At 40.8% G+C, this 17984-nt stretch overlaps 1 protein-coding gene across 4 annotated transcripts in view; it reads left to right on the top strand.

Annotated features, from left to right (window-relative positions):
- GOLGA4 (golgin A4) overlaps positions 1 to 17984 on the top strand; it is a 126739-nt gene that overhangs the window by 39124 nt on the left and 69631 nt on the right. For 3 of the 4 annotated variants that reach the window (XM_047875107.1, XM_047875110.1, XM_047875109.1), the window contains 7 exons: positions 1904 to 2218; positions 4863 to 4910; positions 6492 to 6548; positions 13274 to 13372; positions 14340 to 14469; positions 16029 to 16210; positions 16501 to 16584. In XM_047875107.1, the coding sequence (XP_047731063.1) occupies positions 1904 to 2218; positions 4863 to 4910; positions 6492 to 6548; positions 13274 to 13372; positions 14340 to 14469; positions 16029 to 16210; positions 16501 to 16584 (915 nt within the window). The remainder of the gene's footprint in view (positions 1 to 1903; positions 2219 to 4862; positions 4911 to 6491; positions 6549 to 13273; positions 13373 to 14339; positions 14470 to 16028; positions 16211 to 16500; positions 16585 to 17984) is intronic. The other variant, XM_047875111.1, reaches the window with a different exon arrangement.

Raw genomic sequence — 17984 nt, forward strand, 5'->3', positions numbered from 1 at the left:
GCTGCATTGTAAGCACTTTGCCTGTATTAACTCAGTGCTTGTGGGATCCGTCTGAGGTGGGTAGTAGTATCATCATCGTCATAGAATTACTTTTATCATCCCCATTTTAAAGAGGAAGAAAGAAGACTAGTGAAGTTAAGTAATTTGGTCAAGGTCATGTCGAACATACTGGGGGAACCAGGATTTGAACTTAGGCACCCTCATTCGATAGTCCACAGGCCGAATCACTACATTCAGACGTGTCACTTGCAAATGTACCAGGGTGGCTGTTACCAGGTTTATCAGCTTCTGCGAAGACGTGTCTTTGACACTGTTCTTCAGCTGCTGGCTGACCCTAAGACAACAACTGTTTCTAGTGTAATTCGAACTTGCTTCACTTGTCTGTCCTAGGGCAACTCACCGTCTGTGTGAAGTGAAAAGCACTTTTTGCATAGGTCAGAAGTGGCTGGTCGTGGAGTATCAGTAAAGCAGTTCTTAAAAGGTTTTGAGCATGAGGGTCCCTCCTCTCCCTTAAGACTTTCTCCATCCCTCCACCCCCCATAAAGGTAAACTTGCACATTATGATAGAAGGATGTTTGTGTAAATACATATACTGCATATGGAAAAGTACCTGTAATTGCTTTAAATCAAAATGAGTTCACAGTGTGCGTATTCTTTTCTAACTTGGTGTTTTTCCATTTAATAGTATGTCTTGAACCTCTTTTCGTATACTGTAATGTACATGATGTATCCTGTAGCGGGTGTACATTTGGGTTTCCGGTTTTTACTATTATAAATCACCTGTGAGAAATCTCTGTGCATGTGAAGGGGGAGGGGCATGTTATCTCCCCTCACTCCCGCCTTGCCTGATACTAAGTCTCTGGCATCCATGAGTAAAGTTTTCCTGGTTTGCTTTTTTAAATTGTATACTAAAGAGAATATTTTTATTTTCCTGTAATTTTTGCCCGCACATGGCCTCTGTCTTTCGTGGGCATTCATTCCTGGCATTGCTGAGATCTAGCAGGTGACCCTGTGGCACACTGATGAGAATGAGGTCCTAGGAAACACCTGTTAAATACTGCTGTCCCCTGAACAGAACAATGCAGTTTGGAGCATTTTGTTGAATTATGTTATGTTATTTTTCGTTGTTACTATTCAAATTAACACATCATTCAAATTAAGAGAACAGCTCTTGCTTATTACTGTTTCTAACATCAGACTTACTGATTTGTGCGGAGGGATTCTAGCTCAGACTTTTGAGTCGTCCTCCGTGACTTTTTAGTGCTCATTTTTATTCTCAGTAGACAGAACGGTAATTACACCGAGCTGGATGTCACTAGTCAACCCTGCCTGGCATTCTCTTAGTGAACAGAGTGGGCTCACTAAGCATTCCCCTCCCCCTTCCCCCAGTCCCCTCTTTGTTAAAGAGGGCAGTCAGGAATCAGCACCTCATGGAGACTCAAGGTAAAGCCCACTTGATTCTAGCCACACGCTTCACAACATATATGCCCCCCTTTTAGGCACTGGGTGTGTATACTGGTGATACAGACATCACTGCTTCCGAGGATCTTCTAGTTGAGTGGACAGACGTTCCCGGCACACCGGGGAGGTCGGCTGGGAAAGCATGGCGTCCTCCTTTTTACAGATGTGCAAACTGAAGGGAAGTGACTGAGTGAAGGTCGTTCCACTGCTTGGTGACGGACCTGGGACCTGTATCCCAGCCCTCTGGCTCCCGGTCCAGTGCTTTTTCAGAAATAACCGGGTGTCTCTTGTTTTCCAGAAAACAGTGTGTTATGCAACAGGTCAGGAATGTAAATTGCATTTGTTAGAGCTTTTAACAGGTTACTGGTGTTGCTGGTGATAGGGAATACTAGAAGTCTAAATGTGCATTTTAACCACATATTTTGTCGGGTTTTGGTTGCAGTCAGGTGACACGCAGTCTTTTGCACAGAAGCTCCAGCTCCGGGTACCTTCAGTGGAGTCTTTGTTTCGAAGTCCACTAAAGGAGTCTCTGTTCAGATCTTCTTCTAAAGAGTCCTTGGTACGAACGTCTTCCAGAGAGTCCCTGAATCGATTTGACCTGGACTCTTCTGCGGCCACCTTTGATCCATCCTGTGATATGGAGAGTGAACCAGAAGACTCACTCCCTAACTTAGACAGTCTCAACAAAGAACAGTTGATTCAGTGCTTGCGAAAAATGGAACGAAGGTTGAATAGCTACAAAGGAAAATGTTCCGAGGTAGGAGCATGATTTTTTTTTTTTTTTTTTTTTTTTGCCAATACGAAAAATTTCCCTCTTGTTCTCTGTCTAGTTCATATTACTGTATGGCTTTTACTCTTGTGGTTGGCTAAACCATCGATTCCCCATATCCGCTGATTATCATGGCTAGTCTCTGGCATTATCTAAAGATTTTCAGGTGTACAGAACCCCTTTGGCAAGACCGTTAGTCAAATTTTGGAGAAGATCATTTCCGGTTTGCACCTTCCGTGCCCCTCTTCTCCCCCAGCCCCTCTCCCCAACATTGCTTGCACCCCTCCCCCCCCACCCAGTGCAGAGCACATCATCTTTCCTCCTCACATCCCCTTTTCTTGTTCATCTTCTAACTGCTGTGCTTCCGAAGTGACCTCTTCTGCCGACCAGACTTCCATCGCTGCTTACCCTAATTATGTTTTAGGTGGTCCGATTTTCTGACACATTTGGTTCACTCTCATTATACCTGCATTTAAACTTCACCTCAGATGAATCTTTAATTGCTAAATCCCTTGAGGATGGCACTGTCTGTGTGGTCTAAGAGAGGAAGGAAGCAGTCCCATTCCATCTTTTTTCCGCTCTTCCCTTTGGGCTGGGTTGTATTAGTTTCCCTCCCTGTCCTGTGCAGTGAAAACTCTTCTTCCTTAGGAAAGCCTTTCTGGGGCGAGTTGCCCATGGAATTTTTTTCTTTAGACAGCGCATAATGTTTTATTGCCTTACCAGTTAACTCAGCATTATAGTTAACTTTAATTGATGAATAATAAGGTTCAAGGTCCGTATATAATGTTAGCCATAACTGCCATTTTCGATCATGGCTGTAGTATGCTTAGTTTTACCCTTGCAGCCAAACATAAAAACAGAAACCCCTAGACGAAATATGTAAAACATCTTTTTAAAACTACAAAGTGCTGACAAAATAGGAAGGAATTATTAGGCTAAACTCTCTCAGCTTGCTGGAAGCTAGACATGTAAATAGCATTAAAGGCATCTGTCTCATGAGGTACTTGTGGAATCAGGCTGCTTTTTCCCGTAAATTTATTGTTATTCATTTCTGTCCAAGTTAATAATCGTCCCGAATTATTTGTTGTTTAGACTTATGTTATTTTTACTAACTTGCCTGTTGCTTCTGAGTTTGAAGCTGGGGCAGCAGTGTAGTTAGTATGAACGTATGCAAGACACTATGCATTTTAAGTTTACGGTGCCGTTGAATTTTGCACCTTCTCTGTGAAGTAGATATTAATTAGCTTCATTTAGTAGAATGGGGTTGAGAGGCTCGTGGAGACTTAATCACAGAGATTAAGAAAATGCACTTACAGTCACACAGGTAGCAGCTGACAGACCTTGGGTCTTTCTGGTTGTTTCCACCCTTCTGTGCCACCTCAGGTAGAGTCATGCAGCTTCTTAGGGATGAAAAGAGCACATCGTCTTCATGTCTGTCTTTCCTTGCCATTGTAGGTGACCAGGATAAGATCGCTCTGTAAGTGACATCTCATTGTTGGCTTCCTCTTCCCACCTCTCCTACTCCCCGCTTGTTGAGCACCGTTTTCCTATCCGGGAATAAGAATACCTATTTTAAGGTAGTAAGAGGAGGATGATCGTGGTCTCAGGCAGATTTTTTTTTTTTTTTAATTCTTTATTGCATGGACTCCCCTTCCGTGACTGCCGGCCTCTTAACTCAAGGCATCAGTAGATGCGTTGAGGGGCACACAGCAGCCTTCCAAGGAGAATGGCAGGGCGCAGAGTAGGGGAGTGCTTCCTCCTCAAGCTGCAGCCTGTCTCTTCGGAGCCCTCTTGTACTTCTGAAGTAGGGTCCAAATAATCCATTGGAGCCACGTGCTTATTTTTCAGATGAATAGGGCTATGTAATCTCTAGGTTTAAGAGATTTGTTAGCGTATAATTTCATCAGGTTGTGTAGAATGTTTAAATATCCTGTTTAATTAGGTTAAATGGTTAAACATCTTTTCAGAACCTAAATTACCCGTTTTCATCTATTGGTTACGAGTTCCTTTCTTCAGATTTTTACCCAGCCCTCGTCACAGTTCCTATAATCAGAGTCTTTTAGAGATGAATTACATGGTCTATAATAGCCCAAAGCAAAAAAACCACCCGGTGAGCTTGCTAAATAAACATATCCCTCCCCTCACCCCCAACTCCAGCCTCATTCAGTTAGTTTGGCGTGGGACCCAAGAATTTCTCCTCCTAAGCAAGCTCCCAGGGGATGCTGTTGCTGATGGTACTGGTTTGTGGCTACAGTTTGAGTAGCCTCGTGCCTTCAGGCAAGTTGGCTCTGATCATGATTGGGTACTGAGATTTAAAGATGTATGTGCCTGAGGTGGAATCGAGTACAGATTTAATATCTTTATACAGTCAAGTTATATTTTATTTTTTAGAAATACATTTCATTTGTTAATTTTGACTGTACACTATATGCATCTTAATTAGGTTGAATTATCTATAAAAGGATTCTCCTGATTTGTGTATGTTTGACTTTCATAAAGAGATGCGTTAGCAGTATTTAAAATAACTCATTTATTAAAAAATAAAAAAATAAAAGAATAAAAAAAAATAAAATAAAATAACTCGTTTATTTAGGAATGACTGATATTATTGGTGACTTTTTCTTTATTTTAGTTTGTTATAGCTTATCAGACTCTTCAGAGAGAGAAGAAGAAGCTCCAAGTAAGTGATATCTTGGCTGTGATATTGATTCATACATTATTTAAAAATTAGAGTCTTACAGTAAGATAGTTCTGACCCTCACTTTTAATAATTCTCCATGTGACCCAAGTATTTTTTTTTAAGTTTATTTATTTATTTTGAAAGAGAAAGAGCACAAGAGGGGCAGAGAGAGAGGGAGAGAGAATCACTCTCCAGGGTTCGAACTCGCTAACTGACCTGAGATCATGACCTGAGCTGAAACCAAGAGTCACGCTTAACCAGCTGAGCCACCCAGGCACCCCGTTGTTTTAATAAAGGGAGTGAATGAGAAATTCCAGAGATTTTTACCTCTGGTCGGGATGGGCTTTTTTGAATTGTGGATCCCCTGCGGTGTGTAAGAGGTTCGGATTTAAGGCGTGTTTGCCTCTTTCAAACATGCTTTCTGGTGTCTCAATTTGCAAGTCGCATCTTGGTTTTTAGTGGTAGAGACATACAGCCTTCTAAGCTTTCCCTTCTATTTTTGAAATATCTGCAGACATCTCTGTTCCTTATCATTATATCAAGGTCCAAACGCAAGCATCTTCTCTGTTTTTTCCTGAGGCTGCTGCTTGTAAAGCTCTTGGTTAAGTATGTGGAGAGAGGAAGCTTTTCTGGGTGGCGCACCTCAGCCCCACTGTGTCACTCTGTTCTGTGGCTAGACATTTCCCACCAGGTATCCCAGGTGATAATTCACAGGTCAGAGCTAAGGGGAAGTATCCATTCCACTTCAAACGGTACCATCAGTTTGCTGTGATAAGATGTATAAATATTTATCATTTGGAATCATGCTGTATTAATTTCTGTTTCTGTCCTGTCTTGAGAAGGATGGAGAATATAGGCTTATTTTTGTTAGGGGATAGCATTTTTTATCTCTGCTGTATCACGATAAACATTTTAATGTCTTTTAATGGTAAAATATAACCGATATAGAAAGTCATGCACCAAAAATATAGTCTTATTTTTTACAGTAAAAGTTATTTTATTAACAGTTTAGCATTTTGTCCCATCTAAAGACACTAATTAATTTCCCCATGTGCATTATTGTAAAATATTTAATCTGCTATAGATAATAATCTCCATTAAGTACCACATTAAATTTTCTGGCTTTGATCTGGAGTATAATCAGTTCAGAATGATCATACCAATTATTTATTGCTGATTCAGTGTTCTCATTGTCCATAACAAATGTGGAAATCAGGATATTACAAATAGAGTTTTTAGTTTGTTAATGTTTTCTTGAACATGGGGGTCTTTTGACATGAGGGGTAGCTCTGTTTTAATGCATTGTATTATTAATATCTCATAAATTCATATTCAAAAGTTCATCTTATTCCTACAGTCTGTGGGTACCTTGCTTGTGTATCTTTGAATTGTCTATGGATTTTTATTTCTAGATGTATGTAATTCTACCACTAAGTGGCGGTAGAGAACTGTGGTTGCATAGTCCCAGTGTAAAGGATGTTAAAGATAAAGTTCAATGATTTGTGCTCTTTTTCTACTGGCTTTTCATTAGTATGTCATGCAGTTGTTTGAACCAACTTTTTTTTTCTTTTTAAATTGAAGGGTATATTAAGTCAGAGTCAGGATAAAGCACTTCGGAGAATTGGAGAGTTAAGAGAGGTAAGTTGTGATTAGTACTTTGAGAATAGTAATTAAATCTCTTACATTTATCAGAACTCTTGTACTTGTTGGGAGAGTTTCACCTACACTTGGGTAGTTAGAGTAAAAACTAAACAGCCCAGCTTATAAGATCAGCGATCAGTTTTTGCAGTTTTTATTTGTGTCGTTTTCCTAAGGTATGTACTGTAGGTGGAATTAATGACATAAAAGTATCTTATTTAGGGGCACCTAGGTGGCTCAGTTGGTTAAGCGTCCAACTCTTGGTTTGGGCTTAGGTCGTGATCTCACAGTTCATGGGTTGGAGCCCTGCTCTAACGAGTCCCGCTCTGTGCTGATGTGAGGAGCCTGCCTGGGATTTTCCCCCTCCCTCTCTCTCTGTGTCTCCCCTGTGCACACAGACACACACACACCCTCTCTCTCAAAATGAATAAATAAACCTAAGGGAAAAAGAATATCATGGTTAGCAGTAGAATATCATTTGCCAGCTTGAACAGTCAGTGGCAACTTCCAAGGCTAACCTGTCTCCTCTATTAGGTATTTCAGGCTTGTTTTTTGTTTTTCCTAACCAATAATCTTGGTAAAATTGGATAAAAACTATGTTCATTATAATTTTGGGGGATAACTTTTACAATGAGGTATTAGAATCCAGGCAGATATTTATCATTTGGAATCGTACTTTGCTCATTTCTGCTCCTGTCCTGTCTTGAGAAGAACAGATATTATTGACTTGTATTGGTTAGAGGATAGGATTCTATATCGCTCCTGTATCGCTTATGGTAAAATTTTAAAAATATCTTGATTGTGAAAATATTTTAACTGTAAAGTATAACAAATATGGAAAATCATGCACAAAAATATATGGCTTATATGTGTATGGTGAACACATCATAACCACCACCACGGTCAAGAAATAGAATGTTCCTTGTCATCCCAAGAGCCCCTGTGTGTTTCCCAACCAAGTCATAGTCCCGTCCCTTTCTCCAAAAATAACTACTGACTTGTGTTGTGCTTCCTTGTGTCTCTTTGAGCTTTTTTGTTTTTTTTAAGTTTCTTTATTTTGAGAGAGAGAGAGAGAGAGAGAGAGAAAATTCCAAGCAGGCTCCACACTGGCAGCATGGAGTCTGAGACAGGGCTCGAACCCATGAGCCGTGAGATCATGACCTGAGCCCAGATGAAGAGTCCAACGCTTAACTGATTGAGCCACCCAGGTACCCCTAAGGTTTTATCACCTAAGTGTGTACCTCTAGACTAATAGTCTTGCCTGTGTAAAAATTGTTTTGGTATATCTTGAAAAGTCTCCTTGAACCTACACATCCCCCTGGATCCCTTTCTTTTCCTTACAGTTCATGTGTGGAAGAACCTGATGATAAAAGACCCAGAATCACTTATTGGCCTTATTCCAGCATTATAAACACAACACGTCTTAGAATAACAATTCTAATACTACCACCATCAATTATGATTCATGAAATTAGTTAAATAAATTTTTATATACTATTCCAGTTTTCCCACCATTTAAAGATCTTTTTCCATATGTATACTGTTAGGTCATAAGCCATTACATATGTATTCTTTTCCTTTTAACCCTTGTGAAAATGAAAACCCTGTTAGGAAATACTTGTCAGAGACACAGATTGACAAGTTTTAGTTATTTTTAGTATCTGCCTACCTGTGTTAGTTTTTTGTTGCTGCTGCAACAAATACCACAACCTTAGTGGCTTAAGACAACACAAATCTCAGAAATTTGACACAAGTCTTACCCAGCTGAAATCAAGGTGTCGGTTGGACTGTTCCTTAATGAAGGTTCTAGGGGACAGTCTGTTTCTTTGCCATTTCCAGCTGTTGAGGCTGCCACGTCCTCTGGTCCTTGGACGTGGCAAAGCCTTTTTCTTTCATCTTCAAAACTGTCTATGTTGCATCTCTGCCCATTCGACCATAATCACTTCTCCCCTTCTCTTTGAACTCAATTGGGAAAGGTTCTGGTTTTAAGAACCCATGAAATTAGATTGGGCCCACCCAGATAATTCAGGATAATCTCCTATTTCGGGGCTCTTGACTTATTCACATCTGCACCTTCTCCTGATATATTCCAGGTTCAGGAATTAGGACTTGGGATCTGTGGGGCCATATTCTGTCTACCACACTGTCTTTAGTCAAGACTGTAACCAATGGAATGGCCAGGGGACAGCTGGGCCAAGGGAAGAGAGGAGGAACAAGGAGTCTAGAGGCCATAGAATAAATTATTGTTTGGTACAGTTCTACACTATTTTTTTAGTAGCTAAGATCTATTTCTGAACTGTAACTCTGGTTCCAGTTACATGAAGAGAGATTTATTCCGTAATTTATATGTAGATACTAAATGGATAAGTGAGGGTCTGGATATTTTAAATTTTGTTCACAAAGAACAAAAAATTTCCTTCAGCTAAATAGTATAATCCATAAAATCATGATTAGTATTTAATTAAACATTCAAAGTGCTGTAAGTCATAAAGTATTTCGTTTCTTTGGAATTAAAGTCTGAAGAGAAGTTACACGCAGGTTCATTAGTACTTTATTGATTCAGACCAGGCAAGAGTATAATTTTCTTTATTTTGTTATACGAAGATATTCAGGGTATCAGGAAGGATGTCGGGTTTGAGGCTAGCATCGAGGACTACCATGACTTCCAGTGCTTTGATGAAACCTCAGATGCAAGGCCTTCTGGCTAAGCGTCTGCGGTTTCTTATTGTTGGCATATTCACTGTATCCCTGGGGGGTTGCAGCTTTCTGTAAGTTTGCTGTGGCTGAACCAAGAAAGAAGGCATATGCAGATTTCTGTGGAAATTAAGATTCCATGAAAGATTTTGAAGAGATGAGGAAGGCTGGTATCTTTCAGGGGCTAAAAGGATTTTGGAATGTAAAGAATTTCTTTGGGTTGAGTCCCATGGAATTTTGTCACTGATCTGTGTTCCTCAATTATGGAACATGAATACTCGGTTATGGCATAGTTTCTCTTGATAAACAAGCAGCTAACAAATAACTGTAATAAAAAAAGATATTCAGAAAACATTGCTTGCTTAGTATTTTATTTCTTCCTCATGCATATACACGTGAGTAGAATCCATGAAGATCTCTCCTAATATTTTTTGGATGGATGACAAAACAAAACAGCAGTCCTGTATATACATATACATATATGTATGTATATTTTATTCTTATGCTGATTTCTAGCATATTAGGCATTTGTTAATGAATCAGATAAGTAAAAAGGTAAGCAAAACCATTTCCAACAGATAGCATGTAATTTTCTTTGCCTGATCTTGAGTCTTATAACATCCACAGATATTAAATAGGAATATCATATTATGAGAAAGTTAATAGAACTATGAATATCATGAGCTCATCCAAGTAGATAGGGTTCTGATTCCCTTTTAAGGCCAGGTAAATGGGGAGTAAATGAAGACACTATCCTAGATATTTCCTCCTTTCTCTGTCCTTCTGTCCATGCATGGCGTGTACTTTTTCTAGGCTCACCTGGATGCAATTTATTATAAGCAATTGCTGTTCTCAAAGCTAACTTTAGGGAGGAGGGTTCATTTTTTGCAGCTTGAAATCACATCTGAACATAATGGGTAGCATAGGGCAAAGGTAAAAAATAGTGAAATAGTTAATGTATTTGATACATTCTACTCATCAGGATTTCTCTCTAAGGGTATAATCAGAAAGACCTTTCAAATCATATGCATAAAAATGTTAATTTCAAGATTTGCCAAAATTTGTAAACAGTCTGAATGGCCAAAAATAGGAACATTATTGAATTAGTTTGTTATATTTAGTAGTATTATAGAGCCATTTATTATTATTTGGCTAAAAAGTTCAAATAGTATTAGATATACCCTGAACGTTTAATCAAAAATAAATTAAAAAAATTTTTTTTAATGTTTACTTACTTTTGAGAGAGTGAGAGAGGCAGAGCACGAGTGGGGGAGGGGCAGAGAGAGAGAGGGAGACACAGAATCCGAAGCAGGCTCCAGGCTCTGAGCCATCAGCCCAGAGCCTGACGCGGGGCTCGAACTCACGGACCGCGAGATCGTGACCTGGCTGAAGTCGGACGCTTAACCGACTGCGCCACCCAGGCGCCCCCAAAAGAAATTTTTTTTAATGTTTTATTTAATTTTTGAGAGAGCGAAGAGAGACAGAGCATGAATGGGGGAGGGGCAGAGAGAGAGATGGAGACTCTGAGCTGGCAGGACACAGCCTGATGTGGGGCTCGAATTCACCAGCCATGAGATCATGACCTGAGCCGAAGTCAGACACTTAACCAACTGAGCCACCCAGGTGCTCCAGAAGAAATTTTTAAAGTAAGAAATGACCCCAGATAGTAGGGTCCAGTTCTAGAGGTAGTGAGATCCCTATCAAGGAAATATTGGACAATTGGCTAGCCAGCCTGTGGGCTGTCGTCAGGATATAAGTAGACAGTTCTTAAGTTCCTTTTTAACTTAACTGTAGTCTGTATTGTTTATGGAGTACTTAGTAGGATAGGGTAAAGTGACAAGTGGAGGGAGTGGAGTGTATGGTTAAAAGATGCTGCTGTTGTATCCAAGGATTTCTTGTCTACACGGAGAGGTTAAAACATTAAAAACCTGAAAATCATCATATATATTGAGGAATTTGGGGATACCTAGGTGGCTAGGTTGGTTAAACATCTGACTCTTGATTTCAGCTCAGGTCATGATCTCATGGTCATGGGATCGAGCCCTGTGTCAGATTCTGCACTGACCATGAAACCTGCTTAAGATTCTTTCTCCCTCTCCCCCTTTTCCCCTCCCCCATGCACGTGTGTGTGCGCGTGTGTGTGTGTGTGTGTGCGTGCACGTGCTCTCTCTCAAAAAAAAACTGAGGAATTTTTGTTGGCTGTTAGAGATGGCATATAACAGAGTCTAGTATGGTAGGATGTAGAAAATTATTTGGAAGAAATGAATTTTAAGGAGAGTAAAGGATCATAAAGAATTGGCCTGTGCGGAGTCATGGACGGCAGTGCTTTCCAGACTGTTTGGCTTTCATGGACTGAAAAATTACCTTCTAGTTCCTTCCAGATATAGGGGAAAGGAGAATTGTCAGGGAGCTGCAAACTTTTATTTTTTCAAGTAGGACATTGAATAAGGAACCAGATTCTTTTATTGTCATTATTTTTTGAAAGATTTTTTTTTTTTTTAATTTTTAAGTAATTTCTATACCCATGTCACAACCCTGGGATCGACTGTTGCCTGCTCTTCCAACTGAGCCAGCCAGGTGCCCTGAAAGGTGTTTTTTTTTTTTTAATAACAAAAAAGAGTAGGAAAGACATATTCTCAGAGTAAAGGACAGTTGTTTAAATGAAGGAAAAACTGTCTACACCGGCTTTGTGTTTGTTATTTCACCACGGATCCGTCAAGACTTCATTGTGGACCTGTCCTGACTCAAAGACTGGCATTTGGAGACTCGTTCTGTGGGAGGAGTCAAGCCAGGAGTTTCAGCGAGAGGAGCAGTGCCAGGGGGATCTTGGGGCAGTGTAGGTGTGGGGGAGAATAGAGAACAGTTAGTGCTTCAGTGTTCTGAGAGCTAGGAAATTTGAAACATCGCAGAAGGAGGGCGTTGCTTGGTAGGTCCTTGAAAATAATGTCTGGGGAAAATTTTCTAGCAAATGTGTGTGCAAGGGATGGATTAAACCAGAGGAAGACTTGAGGTGAGAATTCTCTCTAGAAGGCTACTGAAGGAAATTAGTCATTGAAATGATAAAGATCTGGACTGTAGTTATGGGTGTGGAAAACGAGAGCACCCAAATATTGTAGAAGCAGTAAAAGAATCTGATCATACGCAGGGATTGGCAAAGGTAGGTACAATGTGACGGTGAACATTTTGAGCTCGGGGAACTAGAAAAGGAGGAATCCTAGAAAAATAGATGGGTTTTGATGGGATATTTCATACGTTCCAGACTGTAATCTCTAGCATTCTAACGGAATAAGTGTCAGAAGCACCGAAGGCACAGGACTGAAGGGGGATAGATGCCAATAGAATCTGTGAAGCGGGTGGGGCAAAATAAGAGACAGGAGTGTAGACAGGAGCCTAAAGCCCCAGAGAGCAGGTGCCTCATCTGAGAAGGGAATTATTGGTGACTGCTATAATAAACAGGTAAAGATCATTGGATTTCGTTGGGAAGGCTCCCTAATGACCCAAAGAAAGGAGCATTTTAAGTAATTTCAGGAACTTGAAATTTTTCAGTTTGGTGATTGGCTAGTTCAGCCTTTTCGTTTCACAGATGAGGAAGCTTCTGACTTTGGCTGTCTCTTGCTTCTGGGTATTGGGAGGCGGAAGGTTGTATCGGCTCTCTGTTTGGTAGAAAACAATGTAGTTTTAGGTCACGTGCATCAAGAGAGCACAAGGAGTAAGATGTCTTAAAGTCGGATAATGATTTTTTAGCTTGAATAATTATTTGTCCTCTCCACACTATTAACATCATAGAGCAGTCATTGCAGCCCTACAAATACACCTTCTTCTTGGACCTTCGTGGTTTTGAAGAAACAAAATTATCTGCTGGGCGAAATGCTAACGTTTTATGCGCTGATTCTTCTCCAATTATTGTTGCTGATACCTTACCTTCAGAGAAGCGCAAATCTGGATTGATTATGTTTTTGAGCTTTGAAAACCTCAGGTTTGTATTTTTTTGTTTTTTACCGAAAACTACTTTAAAGCTCATTGTGTTCTAGGAGCTGCAGATGGATCAACAAGCGAAAAAACGTCTGCAAGAGGAGTTTGATGCATCTTTAGAGGAAAAAGATCAGCACATCAGTGTTCTCCAGACTCAGGTAAAAGATTACAAGAAAAAGTGTGTGGTGTTTGGATAGAGAAAAATGAAGGGAGTTTTGAGGCTCTAGATGTTACAAAGTGGCCTTTTTTTTTTTTTTTGAGAGAGAGAGAGAGAGAGTGTGTGTGTGTGTGTGTATGGGGGGGGGGGCACATGCGTGAGCCAGAGAGGGGCAATGGGGGAGAGAATCCCAAGCAGGCTCCATGCTCAGCATAGAGCCTGACATGGGGTCGATCCCAGGACCATGAGATCATGACCTGAGCTCAGCCACCAGGTGCCCCAATATGGCCTGTTTTTTTTTTTTTTTTTTTCAATTTTTTCAATTTTTGAGAGTGAGCGAGGGAGGGCACAGAGAGAGGGAGACACAGAATCCAAAGTGGGCTCTGCATGGACAGCACTGACCCCATGTGGGTCTCGAACTCATGACCTGAGCTGAAGTTGGATGCTTAACCGACTGAGCCACCCAGGCGCCCCTGGCCTATTTTTAGAACTCTTGCTTTTCCTTAGTTTTTTTTTTTTTCAGTATAATTTTTAAATTTATTGTGTCATTTGGCTAACTATCATATCATTGAAAATAGCAAATAAAAAAATCAACGGCATTTAAGAGTAAACATTTTATTTTGATTCCCCCCCCCCCCCCCATCATAGTGAAAAAGAATATCCTTTACTCTGTCGCTTCTCTCTTTTAAAGAAACCGCCGTAGGGGCGCCTGGGTGGCTCAGTCAGTTGAGCGTCCGACTTCGGCTCAGGTCACGATCTCAGGTCTGTGAGTTCGAGCCCCGCGTCGGGCTCTGGGCTGATGGCTCAGAGCCTGGAGCCTGCTTCCGATTCTGTGTCTCCCTCTCTCTCTGACCCTCCCCCATTCATGCTCTGTCTCTCTCTGTCTCAAAAATAAATAAACTTAAAAAAAAAAATAAAGAAACCGCCGTAGTTTATCATCTTATTTTCTAATGCACATTCTTTTTTAGGTTTCTCTGCTGAAACAGCGGTTACGAAATGGCCCCATGAATGTTGATTTACCGAAACCATGTCCTCAGATGGAACCACAGGCCGAAGGTGCCACTAAAGAGAACACAGATAGTGATATAGAGCCAGTAGGTAAGCTTCATCTTGTCAAAAAGTTAGTTTAGAAGCTAGAGGAGGATGTTGAGAGTTTCCGGGGCATGATGTGGACTGAGGTAGAAAAGTGTCCTCCTACGATTTCTAGAAAGATGCACGAGTGTTTGTTACTTTGGTTCTTTCTTTGTTGTGGTTATTCAGGAGAACGGAGCTAAGTCATTGTTTTAAGACTTGAAAGCCTGTGAGTAGCACCACGTTTTCGTTGTAATTAAAATTCACTCTGGCGCTCACTTCAGCAGCACATACGCTGAAATTCATGATGTTACACTGTTTTATTGATAGTGGTAGCTAGATTTCGTAAAAACAGATCCATCCTGTTTAAGATAAGTGAATTTGTTCTTGGCACTGTCGATTTCATTTTTTTTTAAATTTTTTTTTTTCAACGTTTATTTATTTTTGGGACAGAGAGAGATAGAGCATGAACGGGGGAGGGGCAGAGAGAGAGGGAGACACAGCCATCAGCCCAGAGCCCGACACGGGGCTTGAACTCCCGGACCGCGAGATCGTGACCTGGCTGAAGTCGGACGCTTAACCGACTGCGCCACCCAGGCGCCCCTCATTTTTTAAGTAACACTGCTTAAATATTTCTGCATTCAAAGATATCTGTATTTGCTTTCTAATTAGGAAAGAAGGCATAGGGGCACTGGGTGGCTCAGGCAGTTAAGCGTCCAACTTCAGCTCAGGTCATGATCTCACAGTCCTTGAGTTTGAGCCCCGTGTCAGGCTCTGTGCTGACGGCTCATAGCCTGGGGCCTGCCCGTGTCTCCTCTTCTCTCTGCCCCTTCCCCGCTCATTCTGTGTCTTTCTCTCTCTTTCCCAAAAATAAATAAACATTAAAAAAAAGAAAAGAAAGAATAGTAAATTTTGTCTCACAATCCAATTGTTGCCCTCCATACTCTTTGAGGCTTTAAGGTACATAGTCAGCAAGATCCCCACTTTTTATTTAGTAGGTCTTTCTCTCAAAGATGCTTATGACACATCGTTAGTCCAGGCAGGGCCAGAGTTAGGTGCTGAATAGCCATCTGTGTGAGCAACCAGCCTGTAAAGGGTCCTGAAATTCCCCTATGAATATGAAAACTTTACTCATAAACGTATGGAGAATGTAGAAAGCTGTACTTACCAGAACTCCTCTCAGGAACAGATGAGAATACATTAGAAAAATTTCTTATTAATCCTCTTTGGATGGGAGCCAGGACACAGAGGGCACTTTTGAATAACAAAAGATGGTCATCCAACTGTCTTTCGAGGAGGGTGGACTCTGGTGAGTTAGTTAACTACTGGGTGTTTTGTGCCCTTTGGGGTGGGGTTGTGCCATAGGTCAGGTGAATGCACTGCCCTGCTTCTTCAGATACAGGCCATACAAATAGTGCCTGAGCAGAGGCTGGGAAGGGTAGGCCTCTCTTCTCCGTCCGGCCCGGAGGACAGCAGAGCGTAGGGTGAGAGTGCACCCCTGTGTACTAACAGAGGAACTGTTCCCAGAGAGCCCTTCTGTTCCTTACTGACTGCCCCTGCCCGTGCTGCTTTATTGATCACCGTAGATGGAGCTTCTGCTAAAACACTGCAAGTACTTCAGCAGAGAGTTAAGCGGCAAGAGAATCTCCTGCAGCGTTGTAAGGCAACAATTCAGTCGCATAAGGAACAATGCGCGCTGCTAACCAGTGAGAAGGAAGCTCTGCAAGAACAGCTAGATGAAAGGCTTCAAGAACTAGAAAAGATGAAGGTAAAAGCTCAAATGAGTTTGGCTTAATGTAACCCTGTAAAGCTAGATCCACCGGCCCCAGCGTGGCCTGCATCCCCGTCTCCTGCAAAGCCCTTCCCTTCTTCCGTGCACAGTATGGAGAGGACTCCCAGTTGCCCTGGGATTTGTAGCATTGACCGTCCTTTTCAGACGTCCTGTGCGCCGTTGCTCTTCCTGGACTGAGAAGTATCCAAATTAGATAAAATGTGTAGAGTTCTCATGTGAGGAGAAGCTTTCTTAGAGATGGAAATGAATTTTTAAAATTTTTTTAGGAGCTTCATATGGCTGAGAAGACTAAACTTATCACTCAGTTGCGTGATGCAAAGAACTTAATTGAACAGCTTGAACAAGATAAGGTAAACCAATAAACCTTATGATACTAAAAGTTTTCAGGGGGCCCCAGAATTCACTTTGGAAGCAGGTAGAAGCATTCAGGCATATGCTTTCCAAAGTTATTACAGCTGCTTCCCTGAAACATCTTTTTGTTGTAATTTTGAAATTTAAATAACTGTTAGCATTAGTTGTATATCACGTGAAGCCGATTCTCTGTCATTTTTTGATTCCAGTAAGCGTTTTGATTTATAGATTAGCGTAACTATTGCAAAATAAATCTAGTTATAGCACCTAAGTACTTTTCAGAGAAACGTTGAATTTTTTTTATAGGTGAGACATTACTAAAAGTGAATGATGTTAAGTATTGTCTTCAAATATAACGGAAACAGATTAATCTCTCAGATAAATTGCCTTAAGTAAAGAAGTGGTAGTGTGTGTATTAGTATAAACGGAAGTTTGTGCCAACAGATTTTAGGATGTACAGGTGAGATTGGCAGTTTACAGAGGGAGTAGCAGCTGTGGCCATGGCAGCAAAGACAACTGAAAATTCATGGGTGAATCCTTTCCACCCAGGTCTTTCAGCCCCAAGTTCTTGGTTTCTTTCTCTAAAGCAGCTCCCAGTTGGTTCCCGTTGTCCACCGTTTTCTTTAATATGCTACATTATAGCTGTAGTATTTAAGGTGACCAGGCAATTAAGAACATGTCAGAGCTGTTTACTTTTGAAACGTGTTAGCAATCTTTTCATTCTCCGATGTCATTTTGCTAGATCCAACTCTATCCACTTCATGAAGGCCCACCTTAAAAAAAGCGAACCCACCACCCAGCTTCAACAGTTGACATCTCTGGGCTCATCTTGTTTTGCCTGCACATGTCTAGCCCTTATTATCCTCAACCCAGAATTTACTTTGTTGTAGAGCAAATCCAAGAAGTCTCATAATTTCTTCCCTAAGTATTTTCATGTATTTTTAAAACAAAAGACTCTTTTTATTTCTATAAAAATATAACTACATTTTCATGTTCACCATCTAAAAACGTAATAATTCCTTAATACCACCACCTATCTAGTTTCAGATTTTGCCTTTTGTCTCATACGTTTTCCCCCTTCTCTGTGAGTCAAGATCTAAGTAAGTTTCTTTCATTGCAGTTGGTTGACATGTGACTCTTAAGACTTCTTTTAATCAGTAGGTTCCATTGCCCATCCCTCCCACCCCGTGTCTCTTTTTCTCCATTGTGATTTGGTTTTTGAAGAAACTGAAGGTTGACGATCTTGTTTTGAGATTTTGTATAAGCCCCATTTACTTGGTTTGTATCTGTCCATTAATATCAGCCATCCGGAAGAGTCACAGCGTAAACCGAGGTTTGACAGACCCCACAAGTAAAGTCATAATCTTAAGATCATGAAATAGCTGTCCCCAGGTCTTAT

The sequence above is a fragment of the Prionailurus viverrinus genome, chromosome C2, assembly GCF_022837055.1.
Source record: "Prionailurus viverrinus isolate Anna chromosome C2, UM_Priviv_1.0, whole genome shotgun sequence".
In the NCBI taxonomy this organism is placed as follows: domain Eukaryota; kingdom Metazoa; phylum Chordata; class Mammalia; order Carnivora; family Felidae; genus Prionailurus; species Prionailurus viverrinus.